This window comes from Photinus pyralis, unplaced genomic scaffold, assembly GCF_008802855.1.
Source record: "Photinus pyralis isolate 1611_PpyrPB1 unplaced genomic scaffold, Ppyr1.3 Ppyr1.4_LG5, whole genome shotgun sequence".
NCBI classification, from domain to species: domain Eukaryota; kingdom Metazoa; phylum Arthropoda; class Insecta; order Coleoptera; family Lampyridae; genus Photinus; species Photinus pyralis.
Genome location: NW_022170596.1, coordinates 38,754,987 through 38,779,502, shown reverse-complemented (window position 1 = coordinate 38,779,502; position 24,516 = coordinate 38,754,987). Strand labels below are relative to the sequence as shown.

At 34.1% G+C, this 24,516-nt stretch overlaps 1 protein-coding gene across 9 annotated transcripts in view; it reads left to right on the top strand.

Annotated features, from left to right (window-relative positions):
- The window catches only part of LOC116171966, a 47,480-nt gene that overhangs the window by 20,870 nt on the left and 2,094 nt on the right, over nucleotides 1-24,516 (top strand). For 2 of the 9 annotated variants that reach the window (XM_031489028.1, XM_031489027.1), the window contains exons 3-13: nucleotides 198-421; nucleotides 4,265-4,444; nucleotides 5,101-5,184; nucleotides 17,086-17,270; nucleotides 17,399-17,647; nucleotides 17,697-18,105; nucleotides 18,151-18,262; nucleotides 18,308-18,453; nucleotides 18,504-18,621; nucleotides 20,859-20,940; nucleotides 23,564-24,430. In XM_031489028.1, the coding sequence (XP_031344888.1) occupies nucleotides 198-421; nucleotides 4,265-4,444; nucleotides 5,101-5,184; nucleotides 17,086-17,270; nucleotides 17,399-17,647; nucleotides 17,697-18,105; nucleotides 18,151-18,262; nucleotides 18,308-18,453; nucleotides 18,504-18,621; nucleotides 20,859-20,940; nucleotides 23,564-24,430 (2,656 nt within the window). Of the gene's footprint in view, nucleotides 1-197; nucleotides 422-4,264; nucleotides 4,445-5,100; nucleotides 5,185-10,226; nucleotides 10,417-16,060; nucleotides 17,020-17,085; nucleotides 17,271-17,398; nucleotides 17,648-17,696; nucleotides 18,106-18,150; nucleotides 18,263-18,307; nucleotides 18,454-18,503; nucleotides 18,622-20,858; nucleotides 20,941-23,563; nucleotides 24,431-24,516 lie in introns of those variants that run through there. The other 7 variants (XM_031489029.1, XM_031489035.1, XM_031489034.1 and 4 more) reach the window with 7 other exon arrangements.

The following is a 24,516-nucleotide window of genomic DNA, read 5'->3' as shown; positions in this document are numbered from 1 at the left end:
ACCTAATTGGCATTATACCTCATCAAATTCACTTATCCCTCTATCGTGTAAAATATGACAACCTACTGGCAGCTACTAAGAAAAAGTTTATCTTTCTGTTTAGTGGATGACCAAGAGAATTTAAAAGTCTATTATGCTACACAGTCATATTATTCTGGGGTTACATTTTCCTAATCTCTTTTGTTTCTTTGTTTCAGACCACGAAGGAATAACCAGTGGCACTGTAGCACCTGTGGGGAACGTTTTCGGTCAATAGGCGGGGTGCTCGATTTGGATAAAGTTGTCACCTGTAGAAAATGCGGTGGAAAGATTTGCCGAAAATGTGCGAGTCGAGATCAAGAGAATTGGATTTGCCAAACTTGTCTACATCCCGAATCGTGGTTCAAAGGGATGCTCAAAGCGTTACAGCCCAGTTCGATCAGTAAGTATTCATAAAGTTGGCGTTAGATAAGCATGTTATCTTTTTCATTGTGATGTTTTCTTCTTAAAGTTTAAAAAACCCAGTATCTGGATCTGGATTTTTCTTAAAGCTGGTATAGTAACGAACTAAACATTTCCTATTCCTATTGCTTTGGTTTAGTGCTTTGGAAGATCAATTAAGAAGAGCAAACGTAAGCCAATGTGACCATGTGATTCACCACAGCGCGTTTTCTCTATGATTCGTGTTGTTTCAGTTACTAAATCCCGTTAACAGGACCATTATTTTAACTTTTGGTTAGCGCCATTTCAAGTTTTTTTAGCACAATTATAGATTTTAAAATAGGTAACCGGTTACGAGTGCCGGGGGTAGACTAAAACAAAATTAATACTGGAACCATTTTGAATATGCGACTAAAATGAATTTTCCATAAAAATTAAAAACTAAGCCACGATATGGAAATGAAGCGCAAGTTTTATCAATCCTCATGTGCTTTCGTAAGCACTTTCGTGATTTTAAAGTTCAAGTTATACTAGGAGTGCGCTAATTCAAATATGTAGACATAAGTCGTTTATTAATATCAATATGTACCTACGTACGTGTACCATAATCCCTGGACCTAGACATGCAACAACGTGGCTTTTTAACAAGAGAGATCAAAATCTTCACATTTTATTCTAAAATTCAAAATGTTCTCGCCAAGGAAAATTTTCCCCACTTCGTGGTACAATTGTAGTAACCTCGAAGGCCAAGAAATTTACAACAACAACTAACTGCTCTAGAGCTTTGAATATTATATTCAAAGGCTAGAGGAATAAACCGATACAACGAAATATCGAAGGATCCTCAGTATTACAATTAATACCATAGTGTAAATTACACTAAGTTAATATTAACGACAATTTATTTTAATCTTACAAAATACATTTTATAGTTAACAAATGTACATCAAATTCATGTCTTGGGCACTGAGATAATGCTCTTAATCTGGTTCCCAACGATCTCAGTGCATAAATAACGATTTTGACATGTTTTGTTCAAAATCCACGCGGTCGCCAAAAATGCATCAAATTCATGTCTTGGGCATTGAGATAATGCCCCTAGTCTTTTTCCCAGAGATCTTGGTGCATAAATAACGATTTTGACATGTTTTGATCAAAATCCATGTGGCCTTAGAAAAATAATTTACCATCTTTGAATCACACACATGCGGTTATCAAATGTGCACGTGATGTACTCTTTCAGCATCAAGATAATGCGTTTTAAAGCTTGAACAACCTCAAATTCATGTGTAAAGAATAATTTTGGGTACATTTTGTTCTAAAACTTTTGACCTATACCACAGAGAAGAGTTATATTGAATTCGTACAGATATAAGAATCATAGGGAATAATCTAGCGAAAGTCCGAACTCAATACATGACCTAGGGAATAAAATATGTTGATTTCTATTACCTATATTGAACCCGCAGTTTTTCCTGTTCCCGATTCACTCGAAGTCCTATAACTTTTGTCCCTGTTGAACCAGCTTCCTGAAAGTCAATAGTCCCCGTCCTAAATGTCCAAAGTGCCCGTATACAATCGGCCACTTTTAAAAAGAGTTAGAGTGCACATGGACGGACGGACGACAATACAAAACTATAGGATCTGAGGATCCTTAATAAAACTCACGCTAAATTGCGGTCCTTACGTCAAAAGATTACAAAATGTGGCAAGATTTACCTACTAAAATTGAAAATCGGAGTGCGAGAGAGGAATGCCTCCCACCTCGCCGAGTAGGTAATCCAAAATGTTCAAAATTTACTCCAAAATCTAAAATGATGTTGCTATGGAGATTTTCACCTTCCACCACTTCACAGATATTGTCTAATAAATTTGTTTCATCTGAAAAAAATGTTCTTTGTTGTGTTTTGTTGAGCCCAAATTACTACCTCTACATAGATAAGAGTTCTAATGCTAAATTTTTCTGTTGGTACCCAGGGTTATGCCAGGAGTTCAAATACAAATTTGTAATATAATTCTTTGGAATTGTGCTGTTTTCTCAAATTAAAACTATAGTCATATTGAGATGTTTCGCAGTAGCGGATCCTGGATGTGCCCTGAAAAAATCATTTTGTACAAAATATTTTGTTACTACCTGTGTTTTGTTGAGATAGCTGGTTGCGACAAATCTTGGGGTTGCAGTTTACAATACTTTGAAAACTCCGGTAGTAGGTTAAGACACGGAAGCATAAAATGTGGGGAGATATTTTTCGTTATTAGGCAATAACCAAAATTTCAGATCAATGACAATGTTCGACAAAAAATAGTTACACACTTAACACGGATTCACAACAGCAATGTTGTCCAAACTTCTTCCAAAATGAGGCTTTCAATTTTGAAGTTCTTAAAAAAAGCTTTTAAGGAAATATACAGTGTGTAAAGCGATGGAGTATACAAGAGGGAATTTTTTTAAAATATTGATTTATGAAAAAAATTTATTCTTCATGATATGTTTTGCTTGCTTTGAAAGTGCCAATAACGTTTCGATAATCTAAAATTTATTTATAGAAATATGGAAAAATATTAAAATTAATTTTTTTTATTGAAAGTTATTCTACATTATAATTAAGATAGAGTATTGCTATCAAACCACAAACAATCGAAACGTTATTGGTACGTTCAAAGCAAGCAAAAAATATCATGAAGAATAAATTTTTGTCATAAATCAATATTTTGAAAAAATTTCCTCTTGTATACCCCATCGCTTTACACACTGTATAGTCACATCGCAAAGGACCAGGTAGAAAGGTTATTAAATGTAGGGTTTGGAGTTTTTTGTTCCTTTTCTTGCGAATCGGCAGCTAAGAAGGCGTGAGGTGACGCATCGGCATCATTGCTATTCTTGCAGGAAATGCCGTCCAGGAGCGTACCGCACAGTAATGTTTTATTACATTAGTATTATTTTATTAATTCTATTAGTTGTACATATTGTTGCACCACGGAGCCACACCGGATCCTCCTCTCTTCTCTAAACAAAATTGTTTTGCAATAAGTTTTGTTATAGAGTTCTATTTGTCGATCAAATTCTTTATGATAGAATCTATTAGAAACAGTTGTTTCTCGAGCAAGTTAATAAATAATAATAAAAGTTAATAAATCAAATAAATACTGACTGCAATGTATACGTCAAAGATACACATCTTTGTGTTTTGGTTGCACTAAGTCCTGTTAGATAATACCATTGAATAAGTAACTTATTTAATGATAATACTCAAGACTTAGCTATCAGTATTTATTGAAAATATTAGTACGTTCAAGTACTAAATTAAGTACGAGGGGCGTAACCGGGGCCCCTTGACCTATGGGGGGGGGGCATTAAAAATTGTATTCGATTAATGGAATATGTTAGTTATAATAAATGTATCCAACAAACATGGTTGGGGTTGGTAATTTTTCAGAATTTATAATTTTGCGGAGGGGGGGGGACAAAGTTTGAAGTTTGTTACGTCATTGTCAAGTACTATAATGCGGTACTTGAATATTGAAGTAAACGATACTGGAATATCTATTGGCTAATAAAACACAATAAATGAAGAATCATTTAAATCAGATTTAATAGTACCGAAACCCCTTTAATGTTTGTCTTTGACCAAACTGGTACTTACAAATGAGTTATAATTTAATTAAAAAGTATAGAGAGCAAACTACACTTCATGTAAGTTTCATAAAATGTCGTAAGAGGTGGAAAATGGAAATATGTTTTTGTAAGTGAACTTATTTTACAAAAAACTTTCTTATTTTTCCTATTATGTGTTTGGTACGCAATTAAACCTGTATGGTGCATTATCAAAACATTTTGTTTTAGTTAACAAATCCATTGCAAAAATGGATCCCAATAGAATCGACGAAGAAGACGAAGATCTGGAATTAGCAAAGAAAAAGGAAAAGGAGAAGGTCCGGGACTTTATTGAAAGACTAGTAGAAGGCATGTTAGGTGGAAATATCGACGGTGCTAGCATCGGTCGATTGTACAGCGACGGTCAATGTAAGTTGTGTCAGTATTAACACTATTTTACTTGTCATTGGTCCAAATATTCGTTTTATTTATTTGTTGCGTTCAATTCAAAGAGGTCAGATAAACTGAACTGAAAGAAAACCCATCCCGGATTAAAGTTTCTAGGGACCAGGTAGTAGATCAGTAGACCATAACTTCTTTTTCTGCTGCCATTTTGCTTTTTGCACAGTTTGAAACATGACAGTGACTGACTGACTGACTGGTGACACTGATTTTCTATAATTTTGCTTTCATAACGGCATGAAATTTCGAACTAAAACAAATCCGATACCATTATAGATCAAAATGATGCAGTTCGATTTTTAACCTTTATACTGTGGTAATGAGGTTGAAAAAAGGTCGACATCCTTTCTAAAGAAAGGCCCATTATATGATTATGAGAACGTTTTGCAATTTGTGTTACTATTCTATGATAATGCGTTTTAATTTTTTTGATTTTTATGATTTTGAAACCAATACAATCAGAAAAACAAAAGCATTGTAAAATATTAATCGCGATTTGACCATGAAATAAATAAACTTTAACTCATCATCAAAAATTAGCAGCATATTGCCTATCATTATAACAATATTCAATTAATTTCATAGTTCTCTTCATTACTAACACAACTAACCTTCATTTACAGATGCCATGCTATTAACCAGGTACCACAGCGATCTTAGCAACAGCCTCACTGACTTAGGTTCCGCTCTGCATATGTCGATTGCCAGTGAGTACATTTCAATTTTGCATTTTAATTATTAGGAAATTCATCTATCGTCGTAAGATTTAACCTTGTACGTTGAAGTTTGTCGATTATTGTTATACAATTTATTTCTCTAAGGGCAACGGTTCCGCCTAATTTCAGTTTCGTTTATGTAACCAATATAATCTTTCCCCAAAAATAATCTTTTAAATTTGTTAATGTAAAGCTATCTATAAACAAAACACGTTAAGGTCGTAGCAATTATCCAATATTGTAAACAAATTAGTGAAGGTTCCTTTTAATCGTTTAAATGTAATTGCGGTTAACACTTTTGTTTCGACTAGTTATGTAAATATGCACACATTTGCTATAGCTACCTACTTTGTCAACTGTTCAACATAACATTGTGAAATGTTCCTAAATTGGAAGTAGATCTAGTCGAATAATGGAATTTCCTATAATGTACTTGCAACTAGTGACTCTTAGAAAGAGTCCAATTTTTTTTTCAAGAAAAAAACCGGAACAATTGAAAACTTTGGGAAAAACTGCATTGCAATACATTTATAACCACGAAATAGCCGTGGCATCTACGTGTTTGCAGCCCTGTGAGTCCTTTAACCATTATCGACACACGTGTCTTTGGGAGTGTGATTGTTTTTTATTATTGTAATGGGAGACATCGTTTTTGCAGTCCGTAATTCTTAATTGTGGGTTCAAAAGCAGTGTAAGGTAAGTACCTACAAGATTCGGCAGTTTGGGCCGCTGACCCCTATCCGTATTTTACCGTATTTTTGTAGAGTCATTCCTAAAAGAATTGCTAGGCTCCCCAGTTTGAATTCCTTGGTTCGGTGCAGTGCTATGCCCCTTCCCATCTTCCGCTTCTTCACAATTAAGTGAAGCAGATGTTTTGCTAGAACCTCGCTTCTTAGGAATTGGTCTAAGAATTTTTCCATCCCCTTCAACAGGAATGAGCTGAGGCTGATGGATCTATACGCCTTGGGAAGCTCGACTGAGCGTTGTGACCCTTTTGGTATGAACACCACATTCACCCCTGCCACGTTCTAGGTATGCAGCTACATACAAGCATTGAATAAGTACTTATCCAATGATAGAAGTTAGCTCTGTAGAGCTTACATAATATAGTTTGCTGGAAAGATACCGTCTCCACTAGCCGCCATAAAAGGTTTAAAGGCCATTAGAGCCCATTGCCAACTGTGTATTTTCAATGGGAGTTTTTTAAGATTCACAATGCCATTGGAGCGGTCTTTTTGTAGGACCTTTTTTAGGCGCAATGCTGTTGGTGTCAAATCGATTGCTTCACAGAATAGTTATCGGCTAGTACTCTTTCCATGCGTCTTCGCGCTTTTATCGTTTGGTTTTGTTGAATGGCCCAATGTTTCTCTAGTTCCTCGTTTCACCAGGAAACGTTCCTCGTACATCCATTAATTTTTATGGGGCAGCTTCTCATACACATTAAGTAGGAGTCTTTGTAGGTCATTTCAGGCTACTTCCAGTTCCTATTTCGTGTCTACATTTTGGGCGATCTCATCATCTTCAGACCTGAGTCCTTATTCTTGAGTTTACAGGAATAGTATTAGTGAGAGAAAGGACGTGAGGTTCTGTCGTAAAACAAAATAATCTATTCTTGATTTGTTTTACGAGAGTACTCCGCCCCCTTTCTCTCACTAATTCTACTTAAGAATAAGGGCCCTGATGTACTCATCATAGGAGCACCAGTCTGACAGTTGATTGTATGGTGCATGGTGATCTTATCTCGGAATTTACATACTTATGGTCCGAGAGTAAGATCTCGTCTTATACATGCCAGTTAGTTATGTTTGCTCCAATTAGCGGAGTTGTCAGAGTAATATTTACCACATTTTCGGAGGTCGGGTGTTCGAACCTGGGCTTTGGTAAGAATTTTTCATCTGTGACAGAGATAGGAATTTCCCAGAAATTTAGATCAGTTTCGAGAAACTTGCCGGCTACTCCAAATTAGGTTTTCCTGCAGTTTTCCTATTAAGTGAGGTAAATACCGGAGTAGTATAGAACAACTTAAGACCTTCTGCAGGGACATCTGTAAAAAAGCATTATGCGGGTCACTCTGTATTTGGGCGCAAACCTGTTGAGAGACCACAGAAGAAGCGAGAGAAATAAAAATAATTCAATAACTTAGTCGCAAAAGTTATATTTGCAAAAATGTTTCAAACTAGAAGATTTATTTGGTTTTTTTGACTAATTGTTTGTAGATACAATGGTACAAAAAGTTTACTTATATTTTAAAGATTTGTTAGGTACCTGTTCAGTTATGTATATCATCACATAAGGGAACTACATTTTCTTTGCATTCATATGCCAATTTCTCTCTATTCTCTCATGAACTACAAGCTCATTAAAATTTAATGTGCTTAACCTACAAACGAAATTTATTAAACAGGTATACACAACAATTTGTGTATAAACAATTCAATTTCACGAAATTGAATTTCAGGTTGCTAAACTCGATTAAAAATTTATAACTTTCCTAATTATAGACAACACTTAAATAGTACTTAATTATTGGGACGGAAATTTAATTTTTGCTGAATAAATGTGAAATATCTCAGCTTGCGCATCATTAAACATACGGTAGTAGCTACTTTGTCGTAACAGATTTCAGTTTCGATCAATTTTCACTACATTAATTTAGGATTTATGGCGTTATTTTCACGTAGTTATGATGATATATGCTTAACGTTGGTATACATTTTAAACCCTACTTGACAAGTGCCTTTCACTATACAGGGTAAGTAAGAAGTCCCGGATTTATCACCGTTATTTATGAAGCAATTTTTTAATAATTGGTGTGGTGTGCTTATATAATAAATATTAACCCTAGAAGTATCAAGGGGTGGCACTTTATGCCACTTTACGAGATATTTTGAGAAAGGTACGCTCATCTCAGTCTAAATAATTTGTAAAAATTCTATATTGCTTTATTTGAGTGTTTTCACCTTATAAAGCAGTATGACTTCCAAACTAGCACACTGAATTTTTATCAAATCAATATATCAATAATGTGTGTTTCTTGTAAACAATTTTCATGTGGAAAACGTTCCACAAAGACTTATGTATGACAAATTTGCCAGAAAAAATAGTATGTTAACAATCTTTATGCTTTTCTCCTATTTTTCCTTTGTGGAGCACAAAAAGCAATAAATAAACTTGTTTGATGTCTATTTGCGGTTTCACTCTACTTTATTAAGTTCTTTACTACGATAAAATACGAAAAAAACTACAAAAAACTAAGAATTCCATTTTTTGCCACCCTTGGTCTAAAATGAAACAAAAAAGCGTGGTAGTGCTATTGCGAGGGTTAATGCATTTCGAACATCTACTGTAGAATTAATTAATATTATTAGTTTTTTCAAAGATTTAATTTGTACTATTTTTTAATTTTAATTTTTGTATCACTTTTGTATTTAAAACCAAGTGGAAAAAACTTATAAATTTAAACCATTAATTTCCGCAAAGCGTTATAAACACAAGCAAGACAGTTTTTAGTTTGTTTTAATTATATATAGCTATCGGTATTGTAGATTATCTATCCAAGTCAAAATTTATTATTTTCTACGCACCTACATCGAACCAAAGAGTAACTATTCTTTGATCGAACCTCGGTTTACAAATTAAAAGAAAAAAGGCAAAATTTCGGAACCACAGTGAGCGTAGTTTCCAAACGCCCATTTGTCTGCTTTGGTTCCCTCTATAAATCACATTTCTTATTTGTATGTTACGTTCTTCGCATGTCAAATTTAGCGCCAATTGGAATTCTACATTCATAGCATGCTGATGTACCCCCGACTAAAAATTCTATAATATTGAGGCACAAATCGTGGGAATAGGGGTATGAATCTGCACAAAACGAGTACTATTTAGATTCCTAGTTTAGGGTCGATCGAAAAACTTGTTCCCAGGCTAATTTCGTATCTCCGTTAATCTTGAGGCACAAAACTTGGTCGTCCAAATCGGACACAAATGAGCACAATTAGGAAGAAAATTTTAGTACCGCTTCTTGGGATGAAGTTTTAATCCTAAGCTAAAACAATCACGAGGATTTACATACAAATTAGCACAAGAATTTTACGATATAGAAGCATAAAAGGTGCGCACTTTAAGAATATGTAATAAAGCACAGTGGTTGCTATAAAAAAAATAGCCCCCCCTTGATCATCTAGAAGTACACCACTGACCATAAATTTAAAGAACGCAGATTGGTAGCCACCTTTTTATAATTTTGGATAGAATAAAAAGCTTCTTTAAAAACATTGTTTGGAAGATATATGCAGTGTTCCAGACAAAATTTCCACCCTGTATAGACCAGATTAAAAATGTTATACCCATCATGACAATATCGAGCACAAAAATAATATTTTAATGTTGTTTCGTTTCTTGGATTGGGGGGAACAACGTATAGGATCTTAGAGCATATACATTTCCCGATCCATTCAGCACACCCTTGTTCTGCTTTTGTTTGCTTCTTTGTAGTAAGCGACACTGCAGTATTCTTTTACTTCATAATATTGTGTGATCTTTTACTCCAACATGGCTACCACTAAATCCTTAGTCACCTAAATGTCCTATGGCTTATTTTTATAAATTTCTCTTAAAAATGGAAGACAATTCCAATTATAGAAAACTTTGGGTGTGTAATTGGCCTTCTCTCGCGTGTTAAACGTTGCTATTTTGGAATCCAAAAACGGGACGATTAATCGACTTTCTTTATTGATTAAGCACTTTGAGTTAATAACTACTTATTTTGATGTAATGATACCTTAGGCAAAGAAGACCAGTCATTTAAATGTCTAAAGATTGATGCTATGCTAATCCACAGTATAGTAAGAAGACTTTTAATTTAATTAATTTAAATCAAGTCTGTGACTAATTACAATTTCTAATTAATCAAAATCTAGGCTATCCTTATTGTTTTTACATGTGAGATAAACTTTTATTAGCAACGCGCTTACAATTACGGTATTTATGGTATTGATTCCGATATTTAATTCATAACCTTGTCTATGTAGTAAGGAGTATCTACCTTGACCCCGTAGTATCTTAACAATTTCTTGGTTCAGTCCGTCAACAACATCCGATAGGTACATACGCGCGCAATTCAAATGGATTACATAAATCGGGACGAAATTAATTATCCGTACGTGACGAGTGAAGTGTTATATTATTAGTAGCGCGAATTTGTGGTTTCGGGAATAATTTTTGGTAACATTTTTTGGTTTGACGCTGTTTTGTTATCAGTATTATTTAACTTGCTTACCTAATTAAACCATAAAATTCGCAATAAAAATACACTTTCAAAAATTTATTGCCTTGATTAGAAAAGTAGGTACAATAAAATAATTATGCTTTCTTTACGGAATTCAGCTGACGTCTTTGTTAAATTTTCTATCGATCGTGGTTTTTCCTTGCATAATATGAACGTCGTGCATTTCGAAGTACTCTAGTTGATGGGAACTCCAAAATGGCCTAACATTGTACATTAATCATGTGTGCTGGTTTCAAATTTTCAAGTATACGTGTTTCCTGACGGGATGTGCCAAAATCGAAGTTCTGTATGTTGCGGATTTAGAAAATTAATTCTTTATAAGTTCATCCATGTATGTTTTTGGATTAGCCAATTGTTTGATCATCCTTGGCCCACCCACTTCCAAGATTTTGACCGGGAGTTTGTTGATACTATACTAACAGAGTAATAATAACAGAATCTAACTTCGATTGTTGTTCAAAGTTAAATGCCAGAAGCGGACTGGCAACCCTTAAGCGGCCCGGGGCAAAATATTTACCGAACAATTTTCTTGGATTGGATTGGCGGGTATATAATACCCTTAATAGTGTAAAAAGTAATTGAAGAATGAAACTAATGTTATACAATATATTATACATTTGCTACTCAAAACTATAAAAATTTACAGGATGTCCCATTAAATATATTAAAATGTATTTTATTGGGCATTCCCTGTATATTAAATTGAATTAATTACTACATCTTTAGTGAATACGGACTAAAAAGTTTATCTGAAACTTCTTTTGTGTTTCAAAAATGAAAGAAAATAAGTGGGGGTCAAAATTTACTGAGAAAGCCTGTATACATTATCCTTATAGCTTTGCAGTTCCTAAATAACTATGCCATTTTTATTTAATTCTCCGTCATGAATTAATCTACCGTAAAATAATTAATGGTCAGGTATTTTTGCAAGTTGAAACCACCAGCATTCATGACCACAACGCATTTAGGTACTGTAGTGGGACATCTTATATTATACCACTCACCTTCTCCGACACTCAGACTTCCTAGATACTGCACATTTCTACTCAAACTGTGTCAAAAATATTTCAAAATTCCTCTAACTGGAATTGATGAATTTTATTCAACAACAAAATTGCACTCCTTTTAGTTAAGTCAGTTATTTCCTTACTCTACAATAAATGGTTTTTAACTGCCCCTCGAGCGCTCTCTTCACAAGTTAAATATCCAATCCTTAAGAACAACATAAAGCAATTAGGCATACTATAAACATAAATTTTTCGCCTTTATTTCTTTAGTATTATAACCGAATTCTGTGTATGTCCCACGTCATAAATTATTAATTTTTTTTGTTATTTTATTTTTTATATTCTGTTTTGTTTAAAAACTGGTTTATACGAAAAAGGGCACGTTACGCATATCAGTAATATCGAGGATCTAACATCTCCGTGAATGAATTAATTAGTCATATTAGATCGTAATTACTATGTAGTTTTAGCTTAAGTACAGCATCCCAGTGCCATGTAATTGGAATACTGCATTCTGTATGGTATCTGGCTAAACAAATAAACAAATAAATGGGCATCTTAAATAACTTTCGTCTACGAAGTTATAAAGTGCGTACGAATTCATTATTTCTATTTTCAAATTTCAGTTAAAACAAAGAATACTTAATAATTACTCTTTGGTTAAAGTTAATAATTCTTCCTGCTTAATTGTTAATTAACAAGTGAATCACTTCAGTAATTACTGTTTCAGACCAATGTTTCTATACACAGAAAATAATTTTAAATAAATCGATCATTTAGCGGCCCATCAGTCTACATTTTACACCCGAAATCGCCCGACTAGTCAGTTCGTCCCTGGTTAAATCATCTTTGGATTTAATGGCATTACAGTGATATGTGAATTAAAGAGCTAATTTTATATGAATCCTTTTTAAAGTCACTTGATATTCCAAAAAAAGTAGCAACAATCGGCACCTAAAGAACCTTAATAATTTGCCGTTACTCGAATCCGTTCTCCGCAGGTATAAACTGCATTTCTCTAGAAGAGTTCTATTCTAAATCGTTGAGTAACTCAAAAAATGTGTGCCATAAGGGAAAATATCCTAAATATTCACAAATTTGATGTATTAGAAGATTTTTAATGTTATAACATTGACAGTGTTCATTACTTGTCATCATCATTTTGGAGAGGGAACCATATATACGTTTTTCAACTTGGGGGATTTTCTATACACCCGAGATCTCCCGTTGGTACATTCTCCTTTCAAAACGTTCAAAACCAATAATGATTGTAATCATTTTCGAGAGCGAGCCATCGACGATCCTTTTCTTGTGGAGCAGCATTCCATACCAAAACCCGGGGAAAGGGGCTTCGATGATTTTCCCTCGAAAATAATGATGATGACAAGTACTGAAAAATGTGAATGTGTTAAAGGGAGTGCACGTGACCGGGGGTCCCCAGAAAATAGAACTTCTATGGATTTCCGGTTATGCATTCACCCCTAAAAACCTTTCCAGTCATTACTTGTCATCATTTCTTTCGAGGAGGAACCACTGACAGTAGTAATCACTATTGAAGAATTTTACGGTTGATGGGTTCTTCAAGGGAAACCTCTTATTAAAGGTTTTTAAAGACTCCCAAAACCAATTAAATGTCTTTAAAGCTCTAGAAAACCCTTAGAGTTTCTGAAAAACGCTTTAGAGACCCACGAAGACTCTTAAAGGTTTCTGAAAACGGTAAAAACCTTTATAAGATTTTAATATCGTTTAAAATCCTCTTTGCTTCAAGGGTCTCTAAGTGTATTACGGGATCTTTAAAAACGTCAGTCAGACAAAAAAATTCCTGTGGTTCTCAAGAGCCTATTAGTCTTCTAGAGGAATCCCCAAAAGACATTTTTTAATGACTTGCAATTTAAAATTTTGAGGTTATCATCTCCTATAAGAACTCCCCAGTAGGAAAGTTTCTTTCGTTTGCAATTTAAATCTCCGTGCGGGGACTTTTGGAAGGCCCTGTATAATCCAGCTATTTGACTTGATATATCATTAATTTCCAATATCTTAGACCTTTTAATTGAAAATATCTAAGATATTTTAAATAATATAATTCTTCAATCAATAATGGTTGAATTAAAACTTTTCAAAGACGCTGATATGTTATTTATAACTATTACCATTGTTGTACACCTCATATAGCGGTAGAACGACCAGGAAATGGAAGTTGGAGTCGTTGTAGTTAATTGATGGATTAGGAAAAAGGTAAATGCCACCTTGAAAACTTTTCCCACCTTATCGTTAATGAGCACATTATGCGAAAGTAACATGAATTATGTAATGACAACTTGTACCGCAGATTTTTGATTGACGTTTTGTATAAAGAATCGGATATAATATAGCAATGTTGTGATAAATAAATGGAGAATAGTTGTACTTGACAGCAGGTAGGAGCAAATACAATCATTCAAGTGACATATATCTTCTGCCGATTTTAAAATTTCTCGATTAAGTTAACACAGAAAATCTTTTAGTGCAAATTGTTTTTTCCGATTATAACATGCGTTTGTATGGGTACCTATTACAGGTATTCATTCGTGAGAATGACGAATTGACAATTAAGTGAAATTGATCGCTACATTTAGATTATAATTTCTAATTTATATGGTTCTCATAAATAGTAGTAATGGGATAATAATTATTACTATATAGAAATTATGAAAGTTTCAATATTATTGTTGATTTGAAGATTAATAGCTAATAACTTTTCCCACAAATACTGGGATTGTATTGATGGATCTTCACTTTATGCAGATGCTAATATAATGGAAGACATGGCATACATTTTTTTTACGGGAACCTGAGAAGGTTTAGGAGATTCTAATAATTTTTTTATCTAAAACCGTCAAATAAAGAGGTCATTATATGTTAAATTTTATTGGAAAATGAAATAATCACATGGAATCCATGGAAAACTCGTCGTAACGCCTTCGATTTGTTCCATGTAGGTAGGTACTGTATAATAATTGTCACCTTCAGTCACAACACAACCCATTTTATTTTTACTTGAGAAATTAATTTCTTCGTCCAAAGCTTTTTGAAATTACACTTTTCTGGGGTGCTATTAGAAGTTTTAAAGATCATAATGACCATAAAAAGGTCGTGAGCAGATTCTAAAATTCTAAGTCAAAGACTGTGCAAAAATTCTAAAATTCAGGACTTCAGGAATTGTATTATTAAGCTATGGTGGAAATGAAATCCGTCCTTTCTGCGTCGTTTAATTTCTGTAAAGCATTGTTTTGTTAATGGGTTCCGCATGTCTGGAGCCTAGGTTTCGGGGTTTTGGATCATATATTCAGTTATATGAACTAGGGCTATTTGATTAAAACTGCGAATTAGGCATGAGATCATTCTCTGGATCGTGAGAAGTCAACGTAATTTTAATGCGAATGGACGTCTTTCTTCTGTGCTTTTACGGGGATTCCAATTGGTGCGTTTAAAAAACATGGTTGAATGTTTTACCATAAGTCGTGTTGAAACAAGCGGTAATTAATTAAGAGGGAGTTAGTTAGTGTCTCGAGACAGATGGTTCTGAAGCATGTATACGTAGTGTGCACTTCAGATTAATAGTTTTTCTTCGTTACGTTTTGAACAAACGGAAGAGGTCGCGGGAAATACCAAGGAATAATCACATAGTTTCGTCGCTAAATCAAATCTTCCGGATTCCTCAAGGGCTAAAGTCTGTGGTCTTCGTACATAAAAAAACCCAGTGGTGGTTACTGGTATTTTGGTTTTAATGGAACGTAAAATTTAACTTAACTTAAAGAAAAAAAATTTGAAGTGAATTAAGTCGAATGTGCCATTTTTATCGGCGCAGAAAAAAACGCAAATTTAAGGGGAAGTAAGAAAAAGTTAACGTTAAATAAAACGCTTTCCTTAGGGCAATTAAAACAACCGTACGCGGTTAAGGACAAACTAATTAAGTGCGCTAGTATATTTTCGTTATGCTGAAAATAGTACATTATATATCAAGGTAGAGAAGTCCACTATTATTGCCTGAGCACCAAGATTACATCTCGAGGCGCTTGCGCCGAGAAAGGTGCGAAGGCAATAATACTTCTCTACCGTGGTATATATACTATTTTTTTCACTACTAGCACTTGAAATCCTCTAAATTAACATATTATATTGATAAGAGAGTTAACGGTTGGACAGAATTGTTTATTTCTTAATTTAACATGTCAATCAAGTACGTGGAAGTACAAGTCAAACAGGCCGTATTTTGTTCTGTCATTGAGATTTTTCAAAGAGTAATTTCGTTCGAACAAATGTGATAATTTTAGGTATGTAATTTCTCGGCAATTATTCGTTTTAGAGAACTAAACGTTCATTGAGCGAAATTTCGGGTTGTGTTTCCTAAAAGTGACAGCGTGACAGTTCTCATTATTGACTACTAGTTAATAATAAAAAATTATTAACCACTTTGAACAAATGCCGAGAAAGCCTACTTTACAAGTGGCAAAAAGGTTAATAATCATGTCATCGGACGCTAGTAGTGAAAAAAAGTTATTTTCATCTAGATGTTCCAAATACATATTTAATTTTCTGGTCAGCAGGGATATTAGTCTTCAATTTAATTGGAAATTAGAAGATTTTTGTCTTTTTAGACATAGAGGAATGTAAGAATTTGTTTGATTTCAGTCTTTGATTATAATAAATGTATTCGGTCTGAGCTAATCTCTTGTAATTTTTGTGGTTTTTATAACTCCTACAAAGGGAAGTAAAAAGATTTGTTTCGAAGACCCACGAATTTGGAAGTGGAGTAATTTCTTATAATATAGGTACTCGAATAATTAAATTTATGAATACTCAGCTAATAAGTTCTAATTAACAGTAAAGTGAATTATATCCCCTTTTATCTGAGATAGCGTGGGAAGGTCCAAACGAACCAAAAACGAAGAGAGAAAAAGGACGTTGTTCAAAAAGAATTTTATACATCGAACCATGGAATTTTTAGGAGGAAGTAATATAATTTAAATTTTAAAGTCAAGTGAAACGCTTTCCATAGGAATATTAAAACAACCGTTTTGAGACTTAAAGCTCAGCAAGTTCCTTCAATACCCAGTTTTCTGATAAACGATTTGGCACATCGTTGTGTAGGAACTTGTTTTCATAGTTTAGGTTTATCTTTTTATATTTTGGTAGCAAATCTGTTGGATTAATGCGATTACAGTTCCTTATACTTTACGATTCGTCCTTGGTAAAAGCACGTTTAACTGGTAACAAAATTTAGATAAGGAACGTCTGTAGACGTAAATACGTAGAGTGAAGTACAGAAAGATAACAGTGATTAAAGTAATAATGTACTTTGTCATAGTTGATAATTTAATCGTTAAAACTCAATAGTGATTACCTGTGCGGTAAGGTTAGGTTCGGCACTTTTTTACTTTGAAAAAATGCTTTTAACGATATTTACCATAAGCAGCAGTGTTTCGATCACAACTTGGATTATATTCTGTTGTGTGGTCTACGCTTGGCACTATCTAATTGAGGTCATTTTGGGTAAGGCACTAATTTAGGCCGTCATTATTGACATTCGTATCTCATCATTCGTTTAAATTCTTACAGATCTTCCAGTAGTTGGAGAGTCGCCATGCTCCGCACACGCAAGTCTCAAGTTTCTTATCCAAAAAGTTATTCAAGACGCCATCAGTTTGCCCATTCTAAAAAAAGTGGATGAACAGCCAGGAGCGCCAGTCGATGAAATCAATCGCTCGTATGAAGATCTCCTCGCTACTGCAATTATTAATAAGGTATGATTCGTATAGGTACACATGCAATGTCACTTCATTTTATGATTTCTTTTGGATAAATAAGGTTTGTCCATTTTTTATGTAATGGTACGTGATAAGTATTTCTTAAAGTTTGGGAACTTTTACAGGTAATAGAAAACTACCAAGATGAATTACCTACGTCATCAGCAAATAGTGTATCTAGTCGAAGATCCAATTTATCTATTCGAAACAATAGAGAGTACTTTTTCGGAGAAGAAACATTGGACGCCAAATGGAGAAATTGCAATAGTGCAGCGGGGGATGTGGATACAACGTCTGTATCTAGCATGGAGGAATGGGTTCAAAGCGGTTCCAGTTCGTGCTCAACGAAATACGTGGATCACAAGTCGCTGACGGTAGGCTTTTCCTTGGTAAACTGGAGATTAACATGATTAGTGTCTACAGATTCAACACCGTATAGAAGAGGCTTCATCGTCAGATGAAGAAGACAGTCGCAAGGAATGGCAGGAAAATTGGAAACTACAAAGACGTCAGTTTGCGGGATCAGCCTCGCCAATCCCCGTACCGATGTTAGTACCAAACCCAACTGTGGTAGCAAAAGTACTAATTGGAGATCGGGAGGCGGATGACACTACTGATTTATCAGATGCCGCATCGGAGTGCGATGAGACTGAACGGTTAAAGTGCCCAAAGGTTGAGAGTGAAGATGAAGTTTTATCTGATGGCACTACAGACGACGTAGACATTGCGGGAGAAAAAGATCGAATACTAGAGCAATTTTCATCCTATCAACCTGACTGCAGTCTCGATGCAAATATATGGGAATTTGTTAATACCAACGTTAATTACTCTGGTTGGTATTTTTATTTTTGATTCAAAAAAGTTATGTTGCTTTTAGAAAATTTCGAAGATACTTCTTTGGATAGCCATATAGAACAGGATTCGGAATACACCGAAAAATATGCAACGTTACCTAAAACTATACTAAAATGTTCGACACCAGTGAATAGGTAAGTGAGCAAATTTGTCGAAAAAAAGTAAACTGCTTTTTTTAGCGTGAATGATCCGTATGTAAATAGCGTAAATGATAGAAACAATTTAGAAATTTTAAGCAATGGTGATATACATACAGAAACTGCTGAACTAATCGATGGAGCGGAACCAGTGGAAATTAATGAAGAATTAAGGAAAAAGTTTGAAGGTGCTATTTAAATTTCACATTTTCAGCACACTAAACGGTTACATTTGAAGGTTCCTATAGCGAGCGGGAGAAACAAAAATGGAATAATGCCGTGGAAATGAAGAACAATCCGTATACCGAAGAAAACATAAATCGTAGATTAAAGACGTCCAGCGTAATGGCTTCATTGTAAGTAGTTTACGTGGTGATATAACTGAAGCTTTTCGAAAAATTTCATGTCAAGTTGTTGAAGATGCAACTGCATTATTTGCTATATTAAATGATTCTGTAAACGATCAAAGTTGAATTGGACCAATTGCGTTGGAATATGCATAGAGGGTGCCAGCACTTGTGCAGTAAAATTATCCTTAGTGTAGCTGGATGCATTGTATGACCTACAGACAAGCTTTGACTTCGAAAAAAATGAGCCCTGGACAAAATATTTGGTAACGATTGTTAAAGTGTTAACAGAAGTAAATTATATAAAAATGAGGCCACTAAAATCGCGACGTTTTTATCACTTTGTAAATACATGGGTGCGGTACATTAGTCTTTATTTTTTTATTGTGAAGCGAGATAGTTGTCACGTGGAGGATTTATACAAATTACAACGTGTGTATGAACTAAGAGCTGAAATCACAGTTTTTTTTAGAAGAAGAAAAGTGATAGGAAGCCGAGAATTTTCGTATTGTGGCTGAATTATTTGGTTAATAACATACTTGAACAATTAAATATCTTGAATCTCCAACTCTTAGGGATCAAACGCACATTTATTCGATACTAGTGATAAAATACATGCATTTTGTAGAAAATTAGAACTATGGAACAGAAGTATAAAAAAAAACTTAGAGATGTTTCCAAATGTTGTAGAATTTATTAAAACCTACAAATTTTATGGTATTTTAACAGAAAATAGAGTAGCAGGAATTAAAATGTTTTACATTATATTTGTGTGTTAAATCAGTTTGCGTTACTCGTTTCGAAATTTCTCGGCATTGAACATCTCACTTGTTAACTTAAACCTTAATTTACCGTACTGATATGTAAATAACTATTAGCTGATTGAGCCCATACGTCAAAAATTTACATTTATCTGTTATCTGTTGAATGCACAAAATGAGGGCGAATGGTAATCGTTATGAGAAAATATTTAGGTATACCTTCCCCATATATTCTTTAATATTATCAAAATTTAACATTTACTAAATGTTTAGACATAACGATGTCATCATCAGGTAACTGAAATCGTAGAGTAAAATCAAGCAATAAAACAAAATACTTACAAGAACTAGTTATGACAAAGAGGTTAAATTTAACTAAGACAATCAAATTTGGAAAGTTATAATGGTCCAAAGATCCGGTGTACGAGGCAGAAGGCTTCGTCGGAATGGTAACGTGAAACGGTGTCACAAAAACCAACCCCAAAGTAAAGCACAAACTAAACAAGACTTACAAAATTAAAGAAAAATTATCCGGTGTACGAGGCAGAAGCCGGATCATATTTCTTTAATTCTTCGATAATATTAAAGAGTATATGGGGAAGGTATAAATATTTTCTCATAACGATTCCTAACTTTACTTATGCCCTCCTGCCTTAGGAACCTACACTTTTAGTATTCTAACCTATACAACCGAATAGGAACTTGGTATAGCTATTTGTAAATGTTTGTATTTTTACAATGAATGGTACCAATTGTGTATTTTGATATGCACTATGAGCACTACAAATTGTTACCAACCAACTCTTTCTCTCTCATGCGTTGACATGTGATAGAGAATAAAGAATTTGTTGGAAATTGGTTTACAAACTAGTCACATAGGGCTTACCTTTTGTATGCTCAACTGTACTGTTTTAGATACCTACTTGGGTCTTCTGTAAAAGTCTGATTTAGAAAATACGTCACGCCGAAATCTAAGTTTGATACATGTCCAAAGATTGATTTTTTCGATAATGAAAGTGAACATTGCGTAGGTACTTTTGTTATACAAACATTATCTTTAGAGAATTCTACATCAAGAGCCAGATAAATACACCCAAAGATATTTACTTGAAGGGGAAGCAGAGTGCAATGTTCATGTTTAAACAAACTCGAAGACTAAAAATAAGAGTGTATAGTCAATGAGCAAAGTGAACCTAAAATTTTCTTCCCATTACTTCATCCAGGAGCCGGTTTTTCAATAGAATCGTAAATGATAAACTAATATCTTATCTACAATTACGCGATACTGCACTGAAACAATTAGAAATGTAAGATTAGCTACAATAAAGTAAATATTGCGGCAAAGCACATCGTAATTTAACTGTATAAGCTAATACCAATGAAGGAGAAAACGTTAATATCCGTTTTAAATGAAGATCGTACTAAAAATAAACACATTCGGCAAGTGGTGCACGTTTTGAATTCAGTTTGATTTTTGTGTTGTAGGTTCGGCAGAGATTATTACATTAAAGAAGCGGCAAAGGCAGCAGGCGCAAGAAACGCGAAAGATGTTAATCACGCTGATGCGGTAAGTTTGAAGAAAGTGCTCTCACATTTGGAACAAGAGTACGTTTATTGTAGTATGAATCGAAGGCTGTTCTCTGCAAAAAATTGCAGTAAACACTTTGTGAAAAATCCATTACTGAATTTTCCCGATCGTTATAATACTCTGTAAATTTTAGTCGTTGTGATTATGATTATAGATTTAGAAAGTTAAGGGCATCGTGCAAGGGTCGATCGGTTACATTTTTGTCAAATTTGTGTGTTACTAAGAGTGTTGCATCTATGAAACTTCGTAGTCATTGGGGATGGAGTTTTAAAGTTGAAATTTGAATTTTTGCTTTCCTCCGATTCATTCATTTAGAATATGATTAACATTGGCTCTGGTACCTATACTTTAAATCAGCGGGGAATCGAATTCTGGATTCCAATCCCTTCTTCGGAGGTGCATTTTCTTATATTGTTCCTTCTTGTAGAGTTTCCTTACGTGTACGATATGGTACTAAAAATTACATGAAAATTTGCTCCTTGATTGGTTGAAACTTCGAGGTGACAACCCTACTAGATTGGCAGCTCAGCAAGTGCCAAACTTTTGTAGAGTCAAATTGGGATTTATGCGGTAAAGAGTAGACAAGTTTAAACTGAGAAAAATGTTCACTACTCCTTCATGAAAATGTAATGACTACCAGAATAAAAAAAACTTGCATATAATAGCGGACGACTGAAGCCTCAAATGGGTGTAACGTAAGCTATAGTCATCCAGCCTTTACTATCTGCAGGTTATTTAAGCAGAACTAATAATTTCCAGAAATTTGATTTTACCATGCCACAATTAAAAATTCACTTCTGGCAATTATAGACAGTATATATATTGCTCATTGTTCGGTCTCGTGAAATACTTGCTACGGATACATTACATTCTGCAAATGCTTTTAATCTTTTAGGTTATTTACATTCTTTGAATCTGTATTACATTGTTTAGATTCCTTCTGTTTAGAATCATTTAAAATCTATCATTTCCTTGAATTTCTGCCGATTCTGTTGTTTTTCCATTTTTCATATTTGCCAATTCCTCATACAGGTATATTCTTGTAATTGTTCACCTTCTTCCTTTTCTTCCAATTAATGTATTTTTTTCACAATCTACGGACTGTATCGATCAATCTCGTGCTAATTTTTGGGATTATTAAAATATTTTGATGTTTTCTTCTTCTTGAGACTCACCATACCTTTTAAACTTGTTCTTTTCGTTCAAACTCTTCTGAAAATTTGTTGATTGTTCACAATCTTCCTTCCCAAGACGATAAAAGGATGTTTTAAATACATCAATACAAAACTTTATTTTATAGCAGAAGCCAAATATACCCTAATAATAACATTTTGGAAAATTTTGTATTTAAATTGGATATCAGATAGCTTCTCCTGTCGTTTACATGGAAAGAATATTGTTTTATGCTCTGAACTTCATTTTATTTCATACTACGCGTCCGATTTTTAATAAAAATGACAAATGTCATTAGAATGCACAATCGCTTTATCTACCCTTTCCGTTAAAGTGATCATCTTTATCTACTTTTTCTTGTTAAAGAGAGACTAAGCCTACTCATTCAACCCTATTAAAATGTCTATTTAACATCTGCTATAAAATAAACTATATTACGCAATGGTCGCCATTTTCAATCATAAGGGACCTTTGGTTCTGACTACTGAGGGTGAAATTGATTCTATGGGCGTGTAATATTATTAACATGGTGCTTTCATCATAAAATGCAGTTTCCGCTAAAAGATGCTTTCACCTGTTTTGGAAAGTGAAGGAAATGAAAAGAAGCGTTTATGGATACCAATTTCTTTTCCAATTTATAACAGATTTTTGATGATGGAATTTATATTTCTAGGTTATTGGGGATCAGCATTAAACCAAATCTTCAAACTCTTCGCAACATTTCGAATTGTTGCAAAATTTGAATAAATCGAAGATTTGGAGTTGTATTTGTACATCAATGATAAACATGTAACAGATCTATACAAGTTTGCCATTAATCCAGACCAAAATTTGGGGGCATATTTTTATCACCTGACGAACATAAAAAAAATATATGCAGCATGTAAAAATAATGCGTCCACTGTTTTATATTTTATATATTAGCCAGTAGATCCGCATTATGATTAGAAACAATTTCAATGTGTAGATGCACCACTTAGATTGACCTATGCGTTATTGTAGTACAGATGCAAACCGAAAGCGAATTGTATTATCCCTTACCTATCTAATTATGTTACCATGTCCATAAAATTGTGAATGGATCAATTGCCATATGAACTTATGAGTTTAAATAGATAGAGAGGAGAGTATTGTTAATATTGAACTAGTAAATATTTACAATTTTTTTTGTTCTTTAATTTAGTCTAAGTACTACAGCGAAAAATCTAATACAAAATTAGGTAAGTTAAATGTGTAAATAGTTTTTGTGTGCTAACTATAATATTGTATAGACAATTAGAAGCAATACTAACAATACTCGCTACTTTGTTTTAGACCAAAGGTTATAACAAAAATGCCTCGCTTAATTTACATTGTTATTGTTGCCATGGTAAAATCCTTCAACGTATCAAAATTTGGCATGTAGTGTGTAATTTGGTTATTTTAACAGGGTTCAGAGAAGCAAGAAAAACCGTCAAATGAAACCGCATCGTCTGGGTTCATCTTTACAGCTGTACCCGCGATCGTCAACGCAGACAGCTCATACAACACAGATTCAGAATCACTAATCGAAATTGGATCTCCTGCGCCACCCTCTAGTCTTTTTGAAATATCGAGCGATTCCGATTTGAGTATTGAGCGAACTTATAATTTAACAAGTGGTAAAGTATACGAAAAAGTTGGAAATTTACACAAAGAAATCGTAAAGCGCACTTCGAGTCCCGAAGGGCTCAAGTTTGTGACGATCGCTTCGGAAATGGTGGATGAAAATCACAACTCAATGACATCCAGAAAGCGGACCTTTCTCAGATCACTTACCGACTCGGACGATGGAGACATCACTATGTCCATAGCGCCTAATTGCGAAGTATTCTGTCAAAATACCAATATTTCTAATGTGCCATTGAACGACCAGACGTTTGAGGTTGAGAGCTTAGATTATGCAGATCACAATAGATCCTTTTCAGTTCAAGAAGTTAGTATCGATTTCTCAACGGAAACTGATATAAAAACTTCAGCGGAATCTTCTTTAAATTCGACTCACGACTCTGAAATTGGTGATCTCAAACAACAACACCTAGTTAAAGATAGGCTAGGACAATTGTCCAGATCCTACCCAAATTTAGCTTCTAAGAAAGTTTTTGGCAAATTCCACAATGAGATTGAAGAGGTTAAGATATGTGTCGCTCAGGCAACTGTTATACCTTTGCAGAACGGCTTTGAAGACGGCGAGAAATGTGTTTCTCCTGAAGAATTATCTACGTCTGCCCATGACACTTCTGTGAATGATTTAAGAAAAAGATTCGCCAAAGTACACGTATGTATACCATTATTTACTGTTATCTACTTGTATAGTACTAGCTTTTTCCCCATTACCTTCTGTCTTAATTCAGTTTCTCCTGG